Source organism: Triticum dicoccoides, chromosome 5B (genome assembly GCF_002162155.2).
Source record: "Triticum dicoccoides isolate Atlit2015 ecotype Zavitan chromosome 5B, WEW_v2.0, whole genome shotgun sequence".
Lineage (NCBI taxonomy): Eukaryota > Viridiplantae > Streptophyta > Magnoliopsida > Poales > Poaceae > Triticum > Triticum dicoccoides.
This window is the reverse complement of record NC_041389.1, coordinates 363,681,395-363,702,349: the sequence shown is the minus strand read 5'-3', so window position 1 is coordinate 363,702,349 and position 20,955 is coordinate 363,681,395. Positions and strand designations below refer to the sequence as shown.

Below are 20,955 nucleotides of genomic sequence, written 5' to 3'. Positions count from 1 at the left end.
CCTTAGTACCCTCAACCTAGATCCATCAAGATCCACTGGTCCACAGTTCAAATTTTTCAAAATATACTTGCTGCAAGTTTGAACCAGATTTGCCATTTTTGGTGAAATTCATTCTTTTTCTTCTCCTAAAAATCTGAGATAATTCAGGCAGTCCCCAGATGCATCAAGAGACCACCTCACCAAGCCCCAACTCCAGAAAATTTTTCCACATGCCAAAAACATTTCATCGAACACCTGGCATGCACTGTTCCTGTCAAATTTAGAGTTTTAGTGTTTGGTTTCAGTCGACGGTGTTGTTTTCTTCAGAGCGCGGCGTCAATCTCGCCAGTGCCCGCGTTGGCACCTTGCTCACTGCTCCTCCTCCTTATCCAGTGCGCCGCACGGTCGTTTGGACGGGCGCGAGCATCGGTGGCGACGTGTCCCGCCAACGTCGGCGTCTTCCGCGGTGGCAGAACCACCCATGGCGGCCAACAGGGGCCAGCCTGCCTTTCGGCGCCGTCCAGCACCGCCCAAGCCACCAGGAGCCTTCGCATGGCCATCCCCTCCCCTGTGCACGCTGCAGCACCGTCTCCATGGCCTGAGAGGCGCAGAGCGCATTCTCTGCCGCCGACGAGCCCGTGAGGCCGTTCCGTCGAAGAATTGGAGTATCGCCCAAGTTTTGCCAAGATTAGCCCCGGGATGGAACCAGTGGACCAATCTGCAGCCGCCTAGCCACCGAAACCACCTGCCCGACCACCGCCTCTCCGTAATCACTCGCCGGAGTTATCCCGTTCTCAGCAACCGCCTCGGGCCGGCTATAAATAGCGACCCCGAGCTCGCTTTCGACCAAGCACCACCCCTCCACCTCGCCAGAGCCGCGCCCAGCCACTAGGAGGACCTCGAGGAGGTCTTCTTCCCCGACTCCGGCCGCCCCGATCCGCTTTGGGCTCCAGCACGATCCTCTCTGGTGAGAGCACCTCTGCCTCCCAAACCGCGTCAGCAACCTCATGGTCCACTACCTAGGCTAACCCGAGCCTCAATTTGGCGCTTGCAGCCCTCCTCGGCGAGATCCACCACCGCCCGAACCATCATCCGCCGGAGAGTAGGCCACCGTCGACGTGGTGCTCGCCGACAACAAACTCCACCACCCATAGGTGCGGAAGAGCTCCGTGAACCCGTAGGTACCCTCCTTTCCCCCTACCTCAATGTGGATCGACGCCGGCGACCACCGCGGCCCTCGGGCGCCGGTGTGCTCTATTTTGAAATTCAAACCTAATGGGTGGGACCCCCTCGTCGGCTTTTTCTTTTTTTTCGAAACGTTTTCTGAAAGCGCCTTCGGGCAAAATACGCTTTCTAACCGAAACGTTTTCTGGCTTTTTTTAAACTACCCCCTGGAAAGTTTCTGTTTCATCACAGATTAGTCCCTGGACTAAAACCCTTATAACTTTTAAACAAAAGATGATTTTGAGTTGATTCTTTTTTTGTCATCTTTATTTTTTTGTCTAGTTTTTTATCATATTTATTTGAAAATTATTTGGAAAACTTTTATGCACGCACGATATTTACGTTAGTATCCGATTTTTTTATAACGTGGATACCGACGGAGGTGATGGTGCCGCAAACTTCACCGAGCTAGACTCCGACTACTCCGAACCAGGCAAGCATGTTTGAACCTTTGATATGATGAGTGTCTTGCATGTTTACTTGAGTAGTTTTTTTTCATGGCATGTTCATATAAGCATTAATGAATGTTATATTGCCTGGAAAGCAAGCTACAAGTGAGCTTCGAAATTCGATGAGTTTATATGATGGTGAGATAACCTGATCATGTGGTGGCATGATAGGTTGCAAGCTGGTATTGTTGAAGCATGCCAGTCTTATGCCAACCGTTTAACTCTAGTTTTAACATGGATCAATTCAAGTTCCCGTTCGTCCCCTTTTCGTGCCGCCACATGTCTTCTGCAAAGAATGCGGTCTAGTCAGTTGCAAACCTCTTTCCTTGTACACACCAAATAGAGGGGCCTTGATGAGGATTCCATGGCCCTGGATTAAAGCCCGTCATCCTGTCAAGGGGCATGGGTGTTTCCGGTTGGGACCGAGAGGGGGGCACCCCTTAGAGGGCGTGATATAAATTTGATCCCATCCTATTTGAGGTTGTGGCCTCCCTGTCTTAAAGTTTTTCTAATATGTTGCCTAGGGTGATTCCTGGCAGCGGAATGTGGAATGGGTGTGTACTGGTTAGATGTGTTTATTCTAAAATACCGTAAACGGAACTAGTCCTTTGTGACTACTGAAATCCGTTGGCTGTGGTTAAAGAGTACAAACTCTGTAGAGTCAAAACCATTCTAGTATCCATTTCCACGATCAAGGACTTGAACAACATCTCAGTGTCAGTGTCAGTCTCAGTGTCGATCTCGGTGTCAACACCAGTGTTAGTCTCCGGAGAATAAGCATGAAAACTGAGAGTGGTAAACCCGGCTGAATGTTATTCCTGTGAATAGACTAACCAGTTTATTATTATGTGCTGAGTATTTCCTTGGAATGATTTAAATTCATGAACTGCTTGAATTCAAATGATGAAATATAAGCCCTTTATGTGATGTCACTCAGACGTCCGACTGTGGCACTCTTGTGATTTAGCTTTTGATATAAGCCCTTTATGAGATGTCGCTCAGACGTCCGACTGTGGCACTCTTGTGATTTACTTTTTGATATAAGCCCTTTATGAGATGTTGCTCAAACGTCTGACTGTGGCATTCTTATTATTTACTTTCGATATAAGCCCTTTATGTGATGTCGCTCAGACGTCCGACTGTGGCATTCCTATTATTTACTCCTGATATAAGCCCTTTATGTGATGTCGCTCAGACGTCCGACTATGGCACCCTTGTTATTTACTTTCATTATAAGCCCTTTTCGAGATGTTGCTTAGACGTCCGACTGAGGCACGTTATGTCATTTAGTTTCAATATAAGCCCTTTATGTGGTGTCGCCTTGACGCCCGACTGCGGCATGTTAATTTATTTTTACCTTTCGAGGCGTCGCTTCAGACACCCGATCGGTCTTAAGTTATTTTATTGGGATTTCGGGAGGACTACCGTCTGACTTCCTTTTTATTTAACATGTCGTGCAAATTTATTATCTGAGTGTGCATTACTAATCTGCTCATGTGCATCATGTTTGCATTTGTTATATCTTATGTCCAAACTATCTTGCGAGTACATTCAAAGTACTCACCTGGCTTGTTGATTTGGCCAGATATTGACAAAGGCGATCTTCTGGATGAAGAGTATGATAGCGAGTCTGACACCTAGAGGAGTCCCAGTCAGTCCCGCGCGATCCTGGAATTGGTTACTTGTATCATATATGCTTCCGCTACCAGAATAAAATCATCGAGCCTCACTCCGGCGCTCGATGAGCTGTAAGATTTAGGAGTCATGTCACTCACTTCACTGTGACATATCCACCACCGCTTTTATTACGAGTCAGTAGTTATGCCACCATACCCTTGTGTCATATCCACCTTTATGTATAATATCGGCGTGCTTGTAATAAATTGTTGAGCAGCCTCAGCTCAACCTTGTATAATATTTAGTCTGGATTTCTGTATCAAGGATTTGTCTACTAGTAAGGAAGATTTTCCTATACCGGTCTATATAAAGGATGGTTTCTCAATAAATGTTTTATTGGAAAACAGGTCCTGACATATAAACCGGAGGGTTTAATCCGTAGAAGAACAATCATAATCATCATAGGCTAGCTTCTAGGGTTTAGCCTCTACGATCTCGTGGTAGATCAACTCTTGTAATACTCATATCATCAAGATCAATCAAGCAGGAAGTAGGGTTTTACCTCCATCGAGAGGGCCCGAACCTGGGTAAAACATCGTGTCCATTGCCTCCTGTTACCATTAGCCTTAGACGCACAGATCAGGACCCCTACCCAAGATCCGCCGGTTTTGACACCGACATTGGTGCTTTCATTGAGAGTTCCTCTGTGTCGTCGCTGCAAGGATCGATGGCTCCTTCAATCATCAACGACAATGCGGTCCAGGGTGAGACTTTTCTCCCCGGACAGATCTTCGTGTTCGGCGGCTTCGCACTGCGGGCCAATTCGCTCTGCCATCTGGAGCAGATCGATAGCTACGCCCCTGGCCATCAGGTCAGGTTCGGAAACTTGAACTACACGGCCGATATCCGCGGAGACTTGATCTTCGACGGATTCGGGCCTACGCCAGGAGCCCCGAACAGTCATGAGGAGCACGGCTTAGACCTGCTGTCGGACAATACTCGGGATATCGCACCTGCTGGAGCTCTGAACCTAAATCCGGGGCAGATCGCGTCGTCCGAGGACGGGTGGATGGACCCCGCCCCGGAGGCCACACACTTATCGGCGGTAGAGCCAAACACAGACTCCACCCCCAAGGAAGCCTGTGTCACCGGACCCCCGGACTCGTGTCCAGCTGTAGGTTCCAGACCGTGCGCCCCTGAGCCCGCCGAATCTAGTTGGGCACTGGTAATGGAGTTCACCGCTGTGAATATCTTCGAGCACTCACCTTTTGGCGACATGATGAACTCATTAAAGTCTCTCTCTTTGTTAGGGGACTCTCGGCCGAACTATGTCTGGCTCGAGTGGGAAGCAGTTGACGAGGAAATTCATTACCCACCCACCACCCACTTCATTGCCACTGTCGATGATTTGACCGATGTGCATGACTTCGACTCTGAAGACATCGACGGTGTGGATGATGATGTAGGAGAAGAACAGGAACCACCGCCCACGGGGCGATGGACAGCCACCACCTCGTATGATATATATATATGGTGGACACTCCGAAAGATACCAATGGCGATGAGGCAATGGAGGATAACCCCTCAAGGAAGAAAGCAAAGCATGGGCGTCACCGGCGCCGCTCCAAGCCCTGCCATAGCAATACCGGCACAGGAGACGAAAACAATCCAGATGGTGCCGAAGATGAATACAACCCCGATCAGCCTGCCTTCAAGCAGGCCGAACAGGAAGACGGACAGGTCAGCCCAGACGAACAGGCGACGGATGGATACCCGGAGGAGGACAACTACATGCCCCCCTCCGAAGACGAGGTGAGCCTCGGCGACGATGAATTCGGCGTGCCTAAGGATCCCGTAGAACAGGAGCGCTTCAAGCACCGGCTTATGGCCACTGCGAGGAGCCTGAAAAAGAAGCAGCAGCAGCTCCAAGCTGATCAACATCTACTCACAGATAGATGGACTGAAGTCCTGGCAGCCGAGGAATATGCACTTGAGTGCCACACCAAAGGTTACCCAAAGCACAAGTTGCTACCTCAACTCGAGGAGGAGCCTATACTACCAGCACAGGACAAGGCTGACCGGCCACCTCGTGGCCGGGATAAAGCGGCGTATCAGCCCGAGTACCAGCCCGCACCCCCACGCCAATACACTACGGCCCGGGGCAATAGGGAGGACCTGTGAGACATACTGGAAAACAAGGCAGGACAGCCAAGATCGATCTACGGATCGCGGGGGCGCGCCCCAACACGTGACGATGATCGTCATGCCTGGTACACTATCAGCAAGTCCGGCCGGGCCGAACATAGCCGAGTAGACTTATTTGAACTGCGTAGCAACATAGCCCGGCATAGAGGCGCCGCACACCCCCTCTGCTTCACAGACAAAGTAATGGATCACGAATTCCCAGAAGGGTTTAAACCCGTAAACGTCGAATCATACGATGGCACAACAGACCCCGCAGTATGGATTGAAGATTTCCTTCTCCACATTAACATGGCCCGCGGTGACGATCTACATGCCATCAAGTATCTTCCTCTTAAACTCAAAGGACCGGCCCGGCACTGGCTAAATAGCCTGCCGGCAAATTCCATCGACAGTTGGGAAAACCTGGAGGACGCGTTCCTCGACAACTTCCAGGGCACGTACGTGCGACCACCGGATGCTGATGACTTGAGTCACATTATCCAACAGCCCGGAGAGTCAGCCAGGAAATTCTGGACTCGGTTCCTAACTAAAAAGAAGCAAATTGTCGACTGTCCGGACGCCGAAGCCTTGGCGGCCTTTAAGCATAATATCCGCGACGAGTGGCTCGCCCGACACCTCGGCTAGGAAAAGCCAAAGTCCATGGAGGCCCTCACGACACTCATGACCCGCTTTTGCATGAGCGAGGACAGCTGGTTGGCTCGCAGTAGCACCACGCCAATAAACTCTGGCACTTCAGATGTCCGCGACAATAACAGCAAGCCACGGCGCAACAGACATAAGCGTCGGAACAATGTCGACAACACTGAAGACATGGCAGTCAATGCCGGATTCAGTGGCTCAAAATCCGGTCAGCGGAAAAAGCCGTTCAAAAGAAACAATCAGGGATCGTCCAGTCTGGACTGCATACTTGATCGCTCGTGCCAAATTCATGGCACCCCTAATAAGCCAGCAAACCACACTAACAGAGATTGCTGGGTGTTCAAACAAGCCGGCAAAATAAATGCCGAAAACAAGGACAAGGGGCTGCACATCGACGATGACGAGGAGCCCCGGCGTCCGAACACGGGGGGACAGAAGAAATTTCCTCCCCAGGTGAAAACGGTCAATATGATCTATGCCACCCACATTCCTAAACGGGAACGAAAGCCAGCACTAAGGGACGTCTATGCGATGGAGCCAGTTGACCCAAAGTTCAACCCATGGTCAGCCTATCCGATCACTTTTGATCGTAGGGATCACCCTACCAGCATCCGTCATGGCGGTTCAGCCGCATTGGTCCTAGACCCAATCATCGACGGATTCCACCTCACGCAAGTCCTTATGGACGGTGGCAGAAGCCTGAACCTACTTTATCAGGACACAGTGCGCAAAATGGGCATCAATCCTTCAAGGATCAAGCCCACCAAAACCACCTTCAAAGGTGTAATTCCAGGAGTAGAGGCCCGTTGTACGGGCTCCATAACACTGGAAGTGGTCTAGGGATGCCCGGATAACTTTCGAAGCAAGGAGTTAATCTTTGATATCGTCCCTTTCCGTAGTGGCTATCATGCACTGCTTGGACGAACCGCATTCACTCGATTCAATGCCGTACCACACTACGCATACCTCAAGCTCAAGATGCCAGGACCTCGCGGGGTTATAACAGTCAATGGCAACACAGACCGCTCTCTCTGTATAGAAGAGCACACTGCGGCCCTCGCGGCAGAAGTACAAAGCAGCCTTCTCCGGCAAACCACCAATCCAGCAACAACAACACCGAACACCATTAAGCGAGTCCGGAGTACCCTGCAACAGGATCACCAGGCACGCCAAGAGCGTGACTAGTAGTTCGGCCTCAGCCCTAGCCCCATTCAGGCAGCATTTGTGCCGCGCGTACACAATTACACACTCAAAATACCATGGGCATAGGAGGAGGCGCAATGGTTATGCGGTCAACAGTGCGGTTCAGCCGCAACATACTTTAATAACCTTCTTTCTCTTTTAGGACCCTACTTTCGGGTAGCCTCTTTAGAGAGCCGGATCATCGGACTTATCACAGGAGGGAAATCAAAGGAGGCAAAAGGCTTTGCGCATAAAGGGAATACCCAGGTGGTATCTGTCAATGATCATTATACCTGTTTTGCATACCCGCATGCGGCCCGCCCTTGGATAGGATATATCAAATAGTCCTATTTGATTCTGCTTAACGCATTAATTGTACACATACGCTCGGATGTATTATTTCACAATGGGAAACAATATATAGCGTCAGCTTATTATTCCTATCTTCACATTTTTCCTATAAATGTTTACTTAATATTGAATCCGTACACTTTGGTACATTCAGTTTGCCAGGGGCTTCTTATGGTGCCCCATAATATGGCAAGATAAGTCTGAACACTATCGACAGTGCGGCACCCCGAACTTATAGCATTATATGCATCAACTCCGAATCATGTCTTGGGTCAACAGTTGGTTTGCCCGGCTCCCTTGTTTTGGTACCTTAAGTTCCATTATATCGGCTAAGGTAGCATAGGGAGAACTACTGTGATTGTGTCCCGGTTCTTCCAGACGAGCACCTCAGTAGAGAAAGCCGAAAACTGACTGTCATGATGTGGCGAGAGCTGGTCGCTGTTCGAGAGATCTTAAAATCCTTAAAGATTTTTTCCGCTTTTAGCGAGGAATCGGCCTTGTCCGATTTAGGCGTGTATAGCGCCCCAATTCGGCTTTCCGAATTCTAGGGGCTTCGCCGAAATTTAAAATTGTAGACTTCTATGGCTAAGTGAGAGCTATAAAGCCGCATAGTCTGATTGCCTTGTTCGCTGCGCCAAACACCTCCTTCGAGGACCAAAAATTTGGATAAAGAGTGTTTGGGTTTTCCACAAACACCCCAGTACTAGTTACAAGGGGGCGGAAGCCGACGACTGGCCTACTTTCAGAATTTTATAAACAGCCGCACATAAGGTAATATTTTAAATCAACAAAGCACTATATAGCGCAAACAAGTTCGTTTTCATATTACAAAGACGACATGAGTACTTTCACTCAAAGATTGTGTCCTTGGTACATTCATCGGCCACGAGGCGAGCGCCTTTCATCACGCCATCATAATATTTCTCGGGGTAGCGATGCGCCTTGCCCTCCGGCGGTCCATCCTTCACCAGCTTCTCTGCATCCAACTTGACCCAATGCATTTTTGCACAGGCAAAGGCCCGACGGGCACCCTCAATACAAATGGATCGCTTGATAACTTCAAACCGCGGACAGGCATTTACCATCCGCTTTATAAGGCTGAAGTAGCTGTCGGGCAGGGGCTCACCAGGCCACATCCGGACTATGAAGTCCTTCATGCCCACTTCAGCCACCCTGTGGAGTTCAACCAATTGCTTCAGTTGGTCACTCAGAGGCATTGGGTGTTCGGCTCCAGCATACTGGGACCAGAATAGCTTTTCCGTTGAGCTCCCCTCTCTGGCACGGTAGAACTCCGTGGCATCCGATATGCTGCGTGGCAGATCTGCGAATTCCCCTGGAGAGCTCCGAATTTGGGTAAGTAAAAGAAATGTCTCCTCCACATGCTTGCTTTGCATAATGAATGCCTTACCCGCCGCTATCTTCTTGGCCGCCTGGATTTCCTGATGGGCCTTTTGGGCTACGGCCTTGGCGTCTTTCATGCTCAAAAGGGCCTTCGCAAGCTCAGACTCTTTCGTCTTGAAGTCACGCTCCAAGGACTCGAACTTCTTGCCGAGCTCCTGGAGCTCTTGCTGTACCTCGCCCACCCTAGCATCTTGCTTTTCACTCCCAGTGCGCTCCGTGGCCGCCTTGTCTTCGGCCTCGGATAGCGCTTTCTTCAGGGCCGCCACTTCGATCGTGGCCCCTATTAAAAAATCATGACGCTTTTTGTTAGCATCGCCAATTTTTACCCTTTGTACAACGCATGAACAGGGTATCACTCACCTTTGTTCTCCTCGAGCTGCCTCTTCGTGCGGCTGAGCTCCTCTTTGGCCTGCTCCAGGTCCCGTTTGAGTCCAGTGACCTCTGTTGTGCGGGCAGCAGCAGCAAGCAGCACTGCCTGCTTATTCACATAGACACATACTGTTAGACTCCTGCGGTTTAGAGTTGACGCTCCGTATGGCTTTTCTTTCCGAACACCAAACAGAGTCTCAGGGGCTACTGTCTATTGGGTGATAATTTCTCACACTTCTGATTACTTACCTCAAAGCCTGTCAGGAGGCTGGTGCAGGCTTCGGTCAATCCGCTTTTGGCGGACCGAACCTTCTGAATCACCGCACTCATAAGAGTACGGTGCTCTTCATCCATGGAAGCGCCGCGAAGCACTTCCAGCAGACTATCCGACGCCTCCGGTGCAACGGAAGTCATCGGCACGGCCGACTCGCCCTCCTTAGCGAGGGGCTGCCTACCCGAATCCAGAACCTTCGGAGATTCCGGTATAGTGTCCGTCTGGGAGCCCAACTTGTTGCGGCTCTCGTCGGCATAATCTGTGGGGATCTTACGCCCCATATGCCAGGCGTCCGAAATTTTGCCTTGGGGCGTCTCCAGAGCCGCCTCCCCCTACTTTGGTACCCTTTGGGACCACACCTCCGTGTCATCTGCAGGCCGAGAGGAGGTGGCCGTCGGGAGCGAATTCATTGCCGAATCGCTCAGAGACCCATCCGAAGAGGATACCTCGGGATGGGCCCTGGCCGGACTGCATACACGTGTTCGGCGTTATAACTAACTATGAAGCTAAGTCGCACTAAAAGTACTGCAGAGTGTGGATACTTACGATCTCACCAGGGGCTTGCCCCTGGGTAGCCACTCCTCCTCGCTGTAGGCGGCGGTTGTGGAGTGGTCCGGAGGGAGGGTCCGCCCCTTCTTGGACCCTTCGGCCACCCCGGAAAGGGTAGCCTTCCTCTTCTTCCCCCCTTCGTTTTCGGGGAGAGGGTTTTCCTCCTCCTCCTCCTCCTCCTCCTCGTTGTCATTGGAGGAGTGCACCCTGGTGTCTTCGGACGATGAGTCTGGCACCATGTTACGCCGGGAACTTCTTCTGGTCCCCGTGGCCTTTTTCTTGGCCTTCTTCTCCGACACCTCATAGGGTGCCGAAGCCAGCATCTCCGTCAGGAGTTCGTCTGCTGGGTCCTCAGGCAACGGAGCCGGACAGTCGATCCGCTCTGCCGTAGCCACATATTCCTATTAAAATTAGCACAATGGCCTAAGTTTCTCCCACGAATATGCTGGGGAAAGGTACATCTTGAAATGTAGAATGCTTACCGCATCGGCCTAGCACCTGGCGCTAAGTCTGCGGTCCTCAGAGGTGGGGGGAGGAACCTCGCTGGCCTTGAACAACACCTTTCATGCGTCTTTGTGCATCGTGTCAAAGAGCTCTTGCAGTGTCTGGTGTTGGGCCGCGTCGAACTCCCACAAGTTGAATGCCCGTCTTTGACACGGGAGAATCCAACGGAATAGCATGTCCTGGATCACATTGACCAGCTTGATACTCTTGGTTATCATGTTTTGGACGCGGTTCTGGAGTCTGGTCAGCTCCGTAGATTCGCCCCAGGCCAAGCCCTTCCTCTTCCAGGAAGTGAGCCGCACAGGGATGCCGGATCGAAATTCGGGGCCGCCACCCTGTTGGCGTCGCGCGGCTCGGTGATATAGAACCACCCCGATTGCCACCCTTTCATAGTCTCCACAAAGGAGCCTTCAAGCCAGGTGACATTGGGCATCTTGCCCACCATGGCGCCACCACACTCCGCCTGCTGGCCGACCACTATCTTGGCTTTACATTGAAGATCTTTAGCCACAGGCCAAAATGGGGCCTGATGCGGAGAAAGGCCTCGCACACGATGATAAACGCCAAGATGTTGAGGATGAAGTTAGGGGCCAGATCGTGAAAATCCAGCCCGTAATAGAACATGAGCCCACGGACGAATGGGTGGAGGGGGAATCCCAATCCGCGGACGAAGTGGGCGAGGAACACGACCCTCTCGTGGGGTCCTAGAGTCGGAATAATCTGCCCTGCGTCCGGCAGCCAGTGCGCGATATCTGCGGCCAAGTATCCGGCCGCCCGGAGCTTCGTAATATGCTCCTCCTTGACGGTGGAGGCCACCCACTTGCCTCCTACTCCGGACATGTTTGGCTGTGCGGAGGAGGCGTGAACTAGGGCGCTAGAGCTCAAGGGTGCGAGAATGGATAAGCAAAGGAGGAAGAAGGCGTGGGTAAAAATGAGGAATCCTTATCCCTTTATAGAGGCGACGAAAACGGTGCGCCTCCCCACTTTCCCGTTAAAAATCACTTATTTCCCAAGCGCCACGATTGATGGCGTGGTTGGGTTACCCGTGCCCGTATTGATGAGAATCCCGTGATAAGGGGACATGATCTCTGCTTCGACAAGACGTGCTGAGGAAGCCGCCTCGCAATATGTGCAGTGGCTGGTTGTGGGAAAACGGTTTAATGACTCGACTATGGTGTGATGTCACGTTATCTAAAGTTGTCAGCAGATTATATATGTGGAATATTGTTCTCTCTATGGTGGTATGTGAAAATCGTCTTGCAGAGCCGGACACAATTTAAGTGTTCGAGACTTACTTTGGAGTATTCGGAGATGGAACCCGCCTTGCAATGCCGAAGACAATCTACGCATCGGACTCATCGTCATTGAAGCCTGGTTCAGGGGCTACTGAGGGAGTCCTGGATTAGGGGGTATTCGGACACCCGGATTATATACTTTGGCCGGACTGTTGGACCGTGAAGATACAAGATTCAAGACTTCGTCCCGTGTCTGGATGGGACTCTCCTTTGCGTGGAAGACAAGACTTGGCGATACGGATGTTAGATCTCCTTCTTTGTAACCGACTCTGTGTAAATCCTAGCCCCCTCTGGTGTCTATATAAACCGGAGGGTTTAATCCGTAGAAGAACAATCATAATCATCATAGGCTAGCTTCTAGGGTTTAGCCTCTACGATCTCGTGGTAGATCAACTCTTGTAATACTCATATCATCAAGATCAATCAAGCAGGAAGTAGGGTTTTACCTCCATTGAGAGGGCCCGAGCCTGGGTAAAACATCGTGTCCCCTGCCTCTTGTTACCATTAGCCTTAGACGCACAAATCGGGACCCCCTACCCGAGATTCGCCGGTTTTGACACCGACAGTGGGTCCCAGCTAGCAGTGGGAGTATTCATTTTTTTTGTGCGTAATCAAGAGGCACTTCCGGTGGGTCCGAGCTGATAGCGGGGGGGGGGCATTTTTTTTACGAAATACGATGGCCCGTCTGGTGGGTCCCAACAGTCAGGGGAGAAACATTTTTTTTCATGAAATACGGTGGCCCGTATAGTGGGTCCCTCCTGTCAGGTGGAGGAATAATTATTTTGCGCGTAATAGGGAGGCACTTCCTTGCGGCCGCCATGGACCTAGCTGTCAGCCTCTCCATGTACAGTACTCTTTCGATGGAAGCCGGTCGTTGACCACATTGACCACGCCGTGCCGAGAGCACCACGGTGGTGGACGATGGCGAGACCTAGGAAGGGGACGATGCGGAGCCGGGGAAGACACGGCAGTGGATGCCCACGCGAAGAGGAGTACGAGGGTTCACTGGTTCAGCTGCGGTGTGAGGCTGCCATCGCCGCAGAATAACAGGGGGTGTGGGTGAGTGGAGGGATGGCCTGGCCAGTGGTGGGAGTAGTATGGGGGCGGTGAGGCCTCCACGGCAGCACAGCCGACCACGGGAGGCAGGAGCATGCGGCACGCCCGGCGCTGCTTTGGGCGGCTGGAGCAAGAAGACCGGAGGTTGAAGAAGCACTACGGCCGTTGGATGGACATCGTACGGTCACTGGAGCTAGAATCATTCATATATTGACTAAGTTGACAAAGCCCTCCGTCCCGTCAACTTAGTAGGCCCACAAGTCAGCCTCCACGATGGTGGGTCCCAGTTGGCTGGGGGTATTCAATTTTTTTCTGCGCAATAAGAAGGCACTTCCTTGTGTGCAAAGATATAGTTGGTGGGTCCGACCTGTCAGCGAAGGGAACTTTTTCTCGTGAAATATAGAGGCCCTTCTGGCGGGTCCCAGATGTCAGGTGGAGGAATCATTATTTTGCGCGTAATAAGGAGGCATTTCCTTGTGTGCGGCCGTGGACCCAGCTGTCAGCCTCTCCACGTACTGTCCACTTCCGATGGATGTCGTTCGTTGACCACGTTAAGCACGCCGCGCCGAGAGCACCAGGGCGGTGGACGAAGGCGAGGCTTACAAAGGGAACGACACGGAGTCGGGGAAGACACGACAATGGCTGCCCACGCGATGGAGAGTACGAGGGTTGACTGGTTTGGCTACCGTCGCCGGAAAATAACAGGAGGTGTGGGTGAGTAAAGAGATAGACATGCCAAGGATGCGAGTATGATGGGACAGTGAGGCCTGCCCGACAGCACAGCCGGCCACAGGAGGCGGGAGCAGGCGGTTCCGACGGCGCTGTTTGGGCGGCTAGGGCAGGAAGATCATAGACTGAAGAAGCATGATTGCCGTTAGATTGACATCTAACAGTCTGACGCTGGTAGAGTCGATTGTTGACTAAGTTTCTTTTTTGAGAAACCTTGTGTACGCATGAACTTAGTAGGCCCACAAGTCAGCCTCCAAATCTTTGGCAGACAACATAGAGCCCATTTGCTATTTTTTAATAATTTGCAGCCCATTTGCTAATTCTTAAGTAATTTATTACATCCCATTTTCTGCTCAGGACCACGGTCAAAAAGTTCAACCTTATTTTGCATATTTCGGTGGACTCCGAACTGTTGTGTCGGTGGGAAATGACACCTATGGGATCACGAGGATCCCTTCTGCGGTTGCGGGGCGCGGGATTGTGAGAAGAGCAAGATTAGTAACCAGCACAAGGATCGTTTTCCCAAGTTCGGGCCGCGAGGAACGCGTAAAACCCTAGTCCTGCTTTGGTGGATGTATTGAGTGTTTCTGAGCTCTTGAACTAGCTACAGTGGCTGCGTGGTTCCAAAGAGTCGAATCCCTCTCCAATACGCTATGGGCCTACTTTTATAGTCGCAAAAGGGGCTACCACAGTGGCACACAAGAGGTGGAAAGGTCTACAGTGCTATGAGCTTATCGCTCGTATTACAGGACAAGGCGCATTTAATGCGTAGCTCAGGTGTCCTCTTGCTTTATCGGGGACGGGAGTGAGGCCTGACCCGTCCGTCGCCGCTCCTCCTTGCTTCGACACGCGCCCTGGCCAGGGATGCATGCGGCGCCATGTAGGCTGGCAAGCAGCTGAGGTGGCGCGGTGGTGGAGCCTTCACGAAGATCTGCATGCCGCCATGCAGGCGTGTGCTGAGTTGGCCTGGAAGCTGCATGTTGCCACGCAGGTGCCTGCCCAGCTGGTTGGGCTGGCAGCTGCATGCGAACGGTGGTGGAGACTTGGTTGGTGCGGGCCTGGCAGTGGCCCCGCTAACGCCCTTGGCAAGGGTCTTGCCGGGTGGCCCGGCAAGGGTCTTGCCGTGGCGTGCTGTCGTCCCCGGCAAGATCCTTGTTGGGGTCTTGTGGGTTTCCTTGGCAAGAATCTTGTCGAGGATCATTGCCTTCCAATCCTCATCTGATCTTGAATATTCTTTGTCTTCACAAAGATCTGCATGCACCATGGAGGGGCCTCCCGAGCCCTAGCCCAACGTGGTTGATGGTGTTGGAGACCGTGGGTTCGAGGGTGGCTCACTCCGCTGGTGTGGGCGAGCCGCCCCGGCAAGGGCCTTGCTGGGGCTGCTAAGGCTGCCCCGGCAAGGGTCTTGCCCGGGAAACCTGCTTCGGCCATCTGCTCTCTGTGGTCTCTGTCTCTAGCGTTGCGCTGATTGCTTTTGGGGCTTCGCCTCCTCCCTTTTGCCCTACTAAGTGTGGCTTCGGCCTGTGGCTCTGACTGCCCGCGCACAAGTAAGGGGTACAAAGAAGTGCCCTTACTTTAGTACACCGACAGGAGCCCCCGGGCCTGGGCCACACATAGGCGCGACGCGTTGTTGGGCCAGGCACAAAACGGTGCGCGGGCAGGCAGGGCGGTTTTTACCGTAGTAAATTTCTGTCCGCTGCGCTTCCGCACGACCTGCATGACATGGGGGAGGTCATGTGTGACGTGGGGGGCATGCGCAGGGCGGTTTTCGCATGCATGCGTCGTATCACAGTTAATGGGAAAGGAGGCGGCCCGTGCCTTCCCCGTAAAAAGGAATAACCGCGGGCGCGCTACTCTCTTTGCCCCTTCCCTGCGTCTTCTCCAATCTTGGAACCGCTGCCCCCTTCCTTCCTCCTTCTCGAGCCCCCCGTCTTCGTCCACCGTCGCTGTGCTTCCGCCATCCTCTGCCCTCTTGCTTCTCGCAGCCGCCATGGCGCCCAAATCCACCAAAGGCAAGGGAGTGGCCAAAGATGCCGGGGCGACGGAGCAGCCGGAGAGCGAGCTGGTGGCGCGACGAGCGCAGTTCGCCTACTTCCCTTCGATGGTCGACGTGTTCGAGCTCCGGGAGTTCTTCAAATCTTTGTGGGGGGTGAAGACGGGGGGAGAAACGACGGGGCATCCAGCCACGCGGGTCATCCCCGCCTGCGCCGAGGCCGCCCCAAATCGGTACCCCTTCTTTGTCGACTACTTCTCCTGCGGGCTCTGCCCCCCTTCTCTAATTTCTTCAACGACATTATGCACACCTACGGCTTCCGCCTTCTGGATTTCACTCCGAATGCCGTGGCGTGCATGGCTCTCTTTGCGCACCTCTGCGAAGGCTTCGCAGGGGTGCACCCCAACACGACGCTCTTCCGCCACTACTTCTCCCCTCGGATCCAAGCGGGGGGCGCCATCTCCGGTTGTGTCGCCTGGATTCCGAGGGCCAAGGGGACGTACCCGGAGGGCGCCATGAAGGAGAGGTGGGAAGAGTGGCGGGGCCGGTGGTGCTGGATTGAGGAGGAGGACCCGCCAGCATTCTGCGAGGTTCGCCGGGAGCCGCCGGTCCGTGGAAACGACTAGGGTGACATCAACGCCAACGACGAGAAGCTCACAACTGCCACCACCAGGATCCTTCGGCTCACTGAGGCCGGGCTCACCCTCGAAATGATGGGGGCGGACTTCATCCGCCGCCGAATCGCTCCTCTGCACAACAAGGGGAGGTCGGCCTGCCTTTTTACGAATGCTGCTGACATCATGAGGCTCTGCCCCGGCCTCGACCACAACCTGACGGTGCTGAGGCATGCCCATCTCTGCCAACGGATCTTCCAGCTTGAGGTCAAAAAAGACGGCGAGGTTGAGCGGTCCGGCAAGGCTGCGAGGGCTGCCACGAAGGCCGGCAAGGTTGCCAAAGAGCCCGTTTTCAAGTTACCGACGGGAGTGGTCCCGTTGTGCAATAATTCTCGCTGGTCCGACATCATCGCCATTGATGCCAGACTTCAATGCGCACGGCCTTGACCCGAGCTGGGTCGAGCCAGACGAACTCCAGGTGTAGGAATTCTTCGATACCTTGCACGAGGGGTACGTCACCGCCGAGCCGCGACTCGTCTAGGATACCTCCCAGGCGAAGCTGGACTACATCGCCGCCAGGGTGGCGGAGGCGGAGCTCGCCAGGGAGGCCGGCAGCGCCGGCGGCGTGGAGGACAAGGCCGCGACGGAAGCGGAGGAAGAAGAGCTTGCCCAGTGGGCGGCGGCCGCTAGGGAGGCTAGCGGCGCCGGCACCGGGGGTCCCCTCGTTGAGGACGTGGTCGACGAGTCATCGTCGGAGGAGGACGGGGGGAAGGAGACCGCGACCGCCGACCCTCTAGTCACTGGAAGAGGGCGAGTCCTGCGGTGGGCCACCTCTGGCGAGCCGGTCTGTCCCGGCCGGGCTGCGCAGCTGCGGCAGGCCCAGGAGACATCTGCGTGCCAGACGAGGGTTGCGGCAACGAAGAAGGCGGTGAAGGCCGTGGCGGTGAAGAAGAAGGCATCCGCTTCTTCTTCGTCCAAGCGTGCCCAGACGCCATCGCCTCCCCCCTCGCCGACAGACGTTGGCGCGGGGATCGCTTTTGACTTTGTTCCCCTCAGCCCGGAGAGGAAGAGGAAGGCAGCAGAGGAGGAGGAGGAGGAGGAGGAAGAGTAAGCTCTGCTTTTCCCCTGCTCTTCTTTTTTGCTTTCTCCATTTCCTCAAATGGTGCCGCCCATTCTGAATCATCTTCATCCCGCAGGGACGTGGAGACGCTGGCCCAAAGGGTGAAGAGGGCCAGGACTTCGACGAGCGGCCAGCCCCCGGCAGGCACCTCTGGCGCGCCACTGGTGGTGTTGAGCAGCCTGGACAGTAGCCCCCGGCCCAGCCCCCAGCGTGAGTCCATCACCCGTCCTTCGTTGACATGCGCGAGGGGTACGATACTTTGGTACTGACCATGCCGTGGATGTAGGAGTGGAGCAGCGGCAAGGGGAGCCACAAAGGGCTTCTCCCAACGCGCCGCCCCCATCGACCACGCCGCCCCGAGGGGCGTCCCCGGCATGGGCACCAAGCACCGAGCCCATGCACACGGAGGAGGAGGAGGAGGAGGAGAACGCAGGCGCCGGTGGCTTCACCTCGACGCCGGACCTTGGCGAAGAGGGGACTTCTGCTTCTCGGCTTGGCGCGGGTAAGCCACATTTCTGCTCGCGCTCTTTCTTTCTTCTTTTTGTACTTGCTTTTGATCTTGGCCCCACCCTATCTCCTTCTTGGCACTCAGACTTCCCCTCGATGGACCCAGAGGATGTCAATACCGTCATCGAGGATGTCGCTAAGGACGCCGCGATGCAGGCCGAGAAGATCGCCGCCGAGGAAAGTGCCAAGGGCGCTGCTGAGGACGCCGCCAAGGGGCCCGTCGGGGAGGCTGGCAAGGCCGCTGCCGAGGAGGAGGTGGTGGATGACCAACCCTCCTGCTCCGCTGCCTCCGGCTCCGGCAGGTACCTGAGGGGTGGGTGATGACTTGTTCGTCCACCTCCCAGGCACGTCGAGCACCAGGGCTCCGATCGAGGGAGAGGTGTTTGACGACGAAGTGCTCGCCGCCGCCGGGCTCGAGGTCGTCGACGAGCCGGGCGTTGGTGGCGATGGCTCCCAGGAGGAGCGGCTGCTCCAGGCCATGGGCGCCAGCTTTCGGAAGCTCTAAGCGCTCCACCGCGCCCGTTTGGATAAGGCCAAGTCCAGGACGGCGGTGGTGGAGAAGGCAGAGGCGGACCTCCAGGGGCGCGTCGCCGATGCGCAGGACTGGTTCCGCCAGGCTCAAGACGAGCTGAAGGCCGCCCAGGGCGAGCTGGCCAAGCATGACTTGGAGCTCACCAGGAGGTCTCTCCTTGTGGTTACAAAAGAAGTGATTTGGGACCCCTAAAAAAAAGTGATTTGGGGAAGAAAACCGTCCTAGGAGCGCTCTCCATGGGCAGGCCCAAAGAAGCTATTTATCCTGGTCGGCCCAGCCCATGGTCCAAATACCATCGGCTTAGTGATATATATAGAAGGGGCTTGACCTAGATCTATTATCTGCGCCTACTCGCAACGCCGCCGCATTTCTCCAACCCTCTCACCGCTTCCTCACCACCTCCAAAAGCTCAGCAGGCCATGGCTGGATAGACAAGCATGTCCGCTGATCGAGCAGCTTAAGCCCTCCATGCCCTGCGCTCGTGCGTGATTCGCATCTATGACTGCTCAGCAGAGTTTCTTGTTCTGAAAATTCGGAATTAGTTCGCGTTCCGAAGGCTCCAGATCTGAAGTTAGGAATTGGAGGTTCAGAGAATTGCATATTACTGCTGCAGGTATGGACTTTTTGGGTTTTCTTGTTCCCGTCAAAAGATTGCAACTTTCGCATCCTTTTATGTCTCTATTACAGTAGTCCCGATGTATTCAAGTCTCGTCTATTAATTCTATTGTATTTTATCTCTTTGTGACTCAGGGTATTCGAGGATTAGTTGGTTCGATGGATCGCAAGTTTCTGAATATGGTCCTGCACGAGTATGGCAGTAGAATGTATTCCTGTGCCGCATCAAGCTCTCCACTCATCTCTTCTATCCGACAGCAAAAGACGCAACAACAGCCCATGAAGATGCAAATGCAAGGAAGAAGAAGCATGGGGGATGGCCATCAACGATCTCGAGCTGCAAGCGCCCGCCAAGTACTTTGGTCAACTTCTCGGTGCCACCCAGCACTGCTGCCGCCAGTAACATGCGTTTCTTCTCCCTCCTGCCTGAGCAGGGAGAGTCCTCTGTCATGTTCACTGACCCTTCTTGCAACTCCGCAGTCTACGATATGGACATGAAGTCTTTCGTTCTCGCACCCAGCTCATACTTCTGCAAACCGTATGATTCCATCACCGTGTCCATTAGGAACCGATGCAGCAGTGGCAATTTCTTGGACCACGAAGATGATCACGGCCTCTACGTCATGAACAGCTTGGACGACAGCTTTGAGTTCTTCAATTACTGCAAGGTTGGCTTATCTACCTATCCGTTGCTGTACAATAAGTGGTACTGGAGTCCTCTGCCGTCTCCACCGTCCCGCACCAGTCCTCTTGTTGCAGCGGCGGTGATTGACAACTCCACCATATGCGCGTCATCCAAGAACGGCACCTACACCTTTGATATTTCGAGGGAGGTGTGGAGCCACACTGGCAGCTGGGTGCTGCCCTTCCACCGCGCAGCAGAGTATGTCCCTGAGCTTGGACTCTGGTTCGGCCTCCAGGCCCCTGGCACCTGGCAAAATCGCTTATGTGCATTTGACCTTTCATCCTCTGCCATGGCGGAATCTGCTCCTTCACCCCTGCATGATTGGGAATACCTCGATCTCCTCCCCGACGAGTTGCTGCCGGTGGGGCGTGCCTTGGTGAACCTGGGCTCGGGCAAGTTTTGCATCGCGACCCACTGCAGGAAGGATAGGTCTGCACTCCAGGAGGAGGACGAGCTGGAGAATATTAGGAGTTTGGGTGGAAATGGGGGTGTGCAAACTCTCTTGACTGGCGTGGAGGTGGTCCGCTGCGCCGACGGGCTCCAGCTTATCCACCACAAGTCCCAACGTTACAACATTGAAAACTTAAGTATCCACTGTGTGCTTTGACTCGTTTTATTACCTATCCGATCATCCCAATCTGAGCCATGTAGTACTAGTTAGTTAGCTTTACCTAGTGGCTGGATGCATCACTCTTTTATGATTACCTGTAAGTCGGGACTTACAAAATAATACTCCTACTACTTCTTTATTTATTGGACTGCAGATTTTGTTTTATAATTTTTTTGGAGTTTGCTGTTGATGCTGCCAAACATCGATTTTTCTTGGCTATGTTTCATGCCTTGCATCAACTGTGGTGCTTTAAGCCGATTTTTTTTATAACTCCGCTCTCCAGCATTTTATTCATATAGCAGATGCATGCCTGCGTGCAACACGCTTGACAGAAACCCAGGGGCTACATAGTCATATTACACACGAATCTACAGTGAGAGCTTCTTTAGCACAAAACTGAGCAGCAAAATTAACTTTCCTACTCACGTAACGGATCACCTCTTCAATCTCCCTGAT

The 20,955-nt window shown here is 53.5% G+C and overlaps 1 protein-coding gene across 1 annotated transcript; it reads left to right on the top strand.

Annotated features, from left to right (window-relative positions):
- Window positions 1-18,942: 18,942 nt before the first annotated feature.
- Window positions 18,943-20,664, top strand: LOC119309116. Its single transcript, XM_037585190.1, has 2 exons — window positions 18,943-19,202; window positions 19,340-20,664. The coding sequence occupies exon 2, from the start codon at window positions 19,609-19,611 to the stop codon at window positions 20,494-20,496; it is 888 nt and encodes a 295-aa protein (XP_037441087.1). The 5' UTR covers window positions 18,943-19,202; window positions 19,340-19,608; the 3' UTR covers window positions 20,497-20,664.
- Window positions 20,665-20,955: the final 291 nt, after the last annotated feature.

What these genes read in the sequence shown, in the direction of transcription:
- LOC119309116 (XM_037585190.1), top strand. Translation starts at nt 19,609, where the DNA reads ATGCGTTTCTTCTCCCTCCTGCCTGAGCAGGGAGAGTCCTCTGTCATG.